This window comes from Nannospalax galili, unplaced genomic scaffold (assembly GCF_000622305.1).
Source record: "Nannospalax galili isolate Female #2095 unplaced genomic scaffold, S.galili_v1.0 scaffold236, whole genome shotgun sequence".
Classification (NCBI taxonomy): Eukaryota; Metazoa; Chordata; class Mammalia; order Rodentia; family Spalacidae; genus Nannospalax; species Nannospalax galili.
In genome coordinates, this window is record NW_008338710.1 from 2,238,245 (window position 1) to 2,242,815 (window position 4,571).

General features: G+C 39.6%; 1 protein-coding gene across 1 annotated transcript; it reads right to left on the reverse strand.

The window, feature by feature from the left end:
* Positions 1 to 661: 661 nt before the first annotated feature.
* On the reverse strand, positions 662 to 3,459 carry Tlr10 (toll like receptor 10). Its single transcript, XM_008833248.2, is given in 9 exon segments — positions 662 to 1,019; positions 1,021 to 1,302; positions 1,304 to 1,430; positions 1,433 to 1,674; positions 1,676 to 2,585; positions 2,588 to 2,794; positions 2,797 to 2,841; positions 2,844 to 2,887; positions 3,290 to 3,459. Coding segments are annotated over 9 exon segments (2,385 nt in total).
* Between the last annotated feature and the right edge of the window lie 1,112 nt (positions 3,460 to 4,571).

The following is a 4,571-nucleotide window of genomic DNA, read 5'->3' on the forward strand; positions in this document are numbered from 1 at the left end:
ACATGATGCAGAAATTAAATCAAATGCTCTTTATAATGCAAGCAGATCCCAATCACTAGTACTATACAACTTACTACGTAGATTCTTTTAGACTTTTATTTCAATGTATAAGCTATCATGTTAATGTATTTCTCCATACCATTCTTTTTAATGACTGTTACATGACATGAATATACTGTAATTTGTTGGGTTGATCCTTATTTGAGGGATATTTGGGATATTTAAAACTTTTTCATGATCATAATGCTGAGAACTTTTTACCATAAATCTTTGAAAATTTGTGCAGGCGTTTCTGAGGATGTCTTCTTAGAAATTCTTCTAGGAATTGGAATGAAGGGGATAACCATTTTCATATTAATAGATATTACCCCATTGCATCTTAAAGGTTGTATATATTTATTTACTGGTTGGTTGATTGACTGATTAATTGATTGATTGATTGATTGATTGATTGATTGATTGGGTTTTCTGAGACAGGTTCTCCCTTTAGCCTCATCTGGACTGGAACTTGCTATGTAGACCAGGCCGGCCTCAAACTCACAGATATTCACTTGCTCTGCCTCTCTAGTACTGGGACTAAAGGCACCACCACACTTGGCCTTGTGTACATTTATTTGCCAACAGTGAATGTAGTCCCCAATTTCTCTGGGTGCAGTGGGCTTTATGAGCAGCATGTTTTTATCAGAGAGATCGTGGAATCTTGGTAGTCTCCACCATGCTCTTTGAATGTCTGTAGTTCACACATTTCTCTGGTATCTGATAAATTAACAGCAGCTCGAATGTTTGCCCCCAAAAGCCCACATTTACGCTTATCCTTGAGCCATTCTAAGTCTGCTTTCTTTTCCAAAAGAGCTCCCAGCTTGTGAAACCTGGTGGAAATGCAGTAGAAGGGTACAGGTTCCAGTAATATAAGAAGGATGTAATCAAAATTGTTGTGAAAGGGATTGTGACAGGTAAGATAAAGTTCATAATGGCACCACTCACTCTGGACAAAGTAAGGAGACAAAACAAAGATGGACATAGCTTTTCTCAATGCAGCTTATAACATTTTCAGCAATGTTCCCGTCAGGGTCAAAGTGTCTCTCAGGAAGACAAATTAAGACAGAGCCATCTTCTTTCTCTAGATTGGGAATCAACTCATTCTTCACCCAGACAGAATCATGTTCAGTGTATGAAATAAATGCATGGAATTGCACACTTCTCTTAAGCACATCTTTCCTTGTCTTCCTGACTCTGTGATGTGTCCATGTCCACTGACCTAGTGTCCTGAGATACTAGGGAAGATCAAAATGGAAGCAGAACTACAGCCATCCCCAGAACTATCATGACCAGCACAATGGTGACAATTAACAAAGCTGTGTTATAAGATAATCCAGGAAGATAAGCATCTTTTAACTGAGTCCCCTTTCAACTCAAAGGGTATTTGCAACCATCTTGCCCTCTGAATATTTTTCAAGCTGAATGAAATCTCTTAATTCACAAGTGCACCAGAATGAATTTCTTCCTGCATTTAGAGTCTTAACTTCTTGGCATCTCTGAAAAAAAATTCAGAGATGGCTGAGAATTAAATTCATTTCAGTATTCAGAACCAAGAGTCTTGTGAAATGACTGCACTCAGGGAGATTGGTCAGAAAATTAAATGCAATATTTAGCTCTTGTAAAGACTTCAAGTGGAATCTCTTTAGGGACAGTTTGAATTTTGTTATTGTTCAGATCCAGTATTTGAATACTTCTGGGAAAACACCTGAAAACAGAATCAGCAAATTTATTGGATGACAAGTTCATGAGGATCAAGGTGTCTGGCCACAAGCAATTTTCCTCATTTTCATGTTGTAATAGATTCTGGCTCAGATCCAAGTGAAGCAAGGGTGTGTTGTTGGCAAAGCAACTTACTAAGGAGAGAGTCTGCAATCTGTTGCCCTTCAAAACGAGTGTTTTCAGATAAGGCAATTGGATAGGTTTTAAAAATAGGTCATCTATTAAAATATTATTGGCAAAATTTAAATATTGGAAACTTTTAGGACAATTAGGGAAAAGTAGGTGTGGCATTTGGGCATCTGATATTGTCAAGCATTCTACATCCATTTTGTTAGAAAGCAAGTAGATTCTGTCCTGGGGAAAATAGAAAACTCTGAAGCGTACATGCTCCAAATTTATAATCCTCCTTATGATATTTGAGTAGTCAAATGAATTGTGGTCAAGAAAAAGCTTGCCTCCACAGGTCGTGTTTTGAATCTAGAAGTATTCCACTGATGTATGCCAAACAAATTGGAAGAGATGGAGAAGATCATCCCATAGCACGTCAACTTTATGAAGTAACAGAGTAGACATTTTGGCATTCTCTAAAATAAGACTTTGTGGAGTCTCATAATTTACAAACTGGCTTTTGCCATCTATATTTGTCATTTCTAATATTCCTGAGGTCTTCATTACATCACACAAAAGAACCCAGACATTTGTGTTCATTGGTAAAACGATGTGAAGTGTTATGGTGTTTAGGATGGGCAGGCTGCCTTCTTCATAATGAGAAAGAACTCTCAATTCTAAGAAGACAGTATTGAGATGCAAATGAGCAATTTTTTGAGATCTGATTTCCGTATTTTTGCCCTGCTCAAACCTAGGGTTTTCAGACATTTCATTTTGCCAGTCTCATCGGAGACAGGCAGCAAGTCAAAGTCATTAAAGGAAAGATCTAAATGTTTAAGACCCACCAGTGAAGACCAAGTTATGATCTTCAGTCTATTGTAAGACAAGTCTAAATAGCTTAACTCCCTCTTCATTTCAAAGATCTTGATTCAAGCTTTTGGATTCTGTTATGGCATAGAATCAGAATGTGCAATTGGAGAAAGAATGAAAGTCTGAACCCTGGAGTTGAAAGAGGAGGTTAGGGACTGGAGAGATGGCTCACCAGTTAAGAACACTGGTTGTTCTTGCAGAAGACCTAGGTTCAAACACCAGCAGCCACATGGCAGCTAACAACTGTCCATAACTTCAGTTCCAGGGGATCTGATGGCCTCTTCTGTCCTCCACAGGCATTGCACGACACAGGTGCACTTACCAAAATGCAGGCAATACACTCCTATACATAAAATAAAGATAATAAATAAAATAAGTCCCTGCACTTGAGAGGCAAAGGCAGGTGGATCTTTGTGAGTTCAAGGCCAGCCTGGTCTACATAGTGAGCTCAGGTCAGCTGGGACTAGAAGAAGACCCTGTCTCAAAAAGACCAAAAAAAGGAAGGAAGGAAAAGAAAGAAAGAAAGAAAAAGAAAGAAAGAAAGAGGAGGTTGTAGGGTAAATCCAGCATGGTTGTGGCTGGAGTCAAGTGTGAGGGAACCATTCTTAAAGCCATGTTAGAGCAGTTGGTAGTCAATTCACTTTCTTCTGTCAGCTTTGGAGCCCAGCCCTCTACTGACATAATAATATTACAAAGCATATACAACCATCTGATGAGTCTCATTGTAATTCCAAAGATTCTACCACTTGTTTCCTCATATGATGAAGGTGAGTTCAAAGCCCTAGAAAACACCATAGAAGATTGGGTTATTATTGGTTTGAGTGGAGAGGATTTCAGCTTTTTAAAAAAATTATTTATAGCCAGGTGTGGTGGCTCACACCCATAATCCCAGCACTTTGGAGGCACAGGCAGGCGGATCTCTGTGAGTTCGAGGCCAGCCTGGTCTACATAGCTCCAGGCCAGCTGGGGCTACAGGGAAACCCTGTTTCAAAAAGACCAAAAAAATTATTTATTTAATAACTACATGATTAGAAGCATTTCATGACAGCATTAACATATTCAATAACAATTTCCAGAGCAAAGATGCATCTTTTTCAAAATTGGCTATAAATTTTTAGGTTCACAGTTGAATTAATATAGTTATACAATATTGAACTCAGTATAAACACTATGACATAAAATTGATTAAGGCTTTAACCTATAAAAAAGATCTCCATTTCATTTTAAAACATGCTTTCATACAGAAAAACTTATTTTAATGCTACTAACACTTAGATGCTTGCACGTGTCTCTAATCTCTATGTATCCAATTATTACTAGTCACAGTCAGTTGCTTTCTGAGATCTTGGCACCTGAGCATGGATGTAAAGTCATCAGGTAGATTTCAATGGTAATGTTTTTCATCTCTACTAATTACCATGAAGCAAATTTTTATGCTTCTTCCTCAAATATAACTCTTTTTTGTTGTTGTTGTTTGTTTTTTCGTGTGTATTTCACGCAGAACATCTCAAACAATCTATATACCCACATCCCATATGTGGTATATGGCACCCTCCCAAAGCCCCCCACCCCCTGGAGCCCATATACTCTGTCATCCCTTGTGGCCACCGCCTGCTGCGGCCACCCCTCCACTCTTCCGGTGCTGGGTGCTATCTCTGGGTGCCGCTTGCACCTCTGATCACACAGGCACTGCCTCCTGGGCACCGGCTCCAATCGCACAGGCATTGCCTTCTGGGCTCCGCCCCTGATCTCACGGGTGCTGCCCTACACTCCTCGCTGGAGTCGCTTGTTCCAGCCCTGAGGCAGCTCTTCTGCTCCCTGGGTGCTGGGGCCAC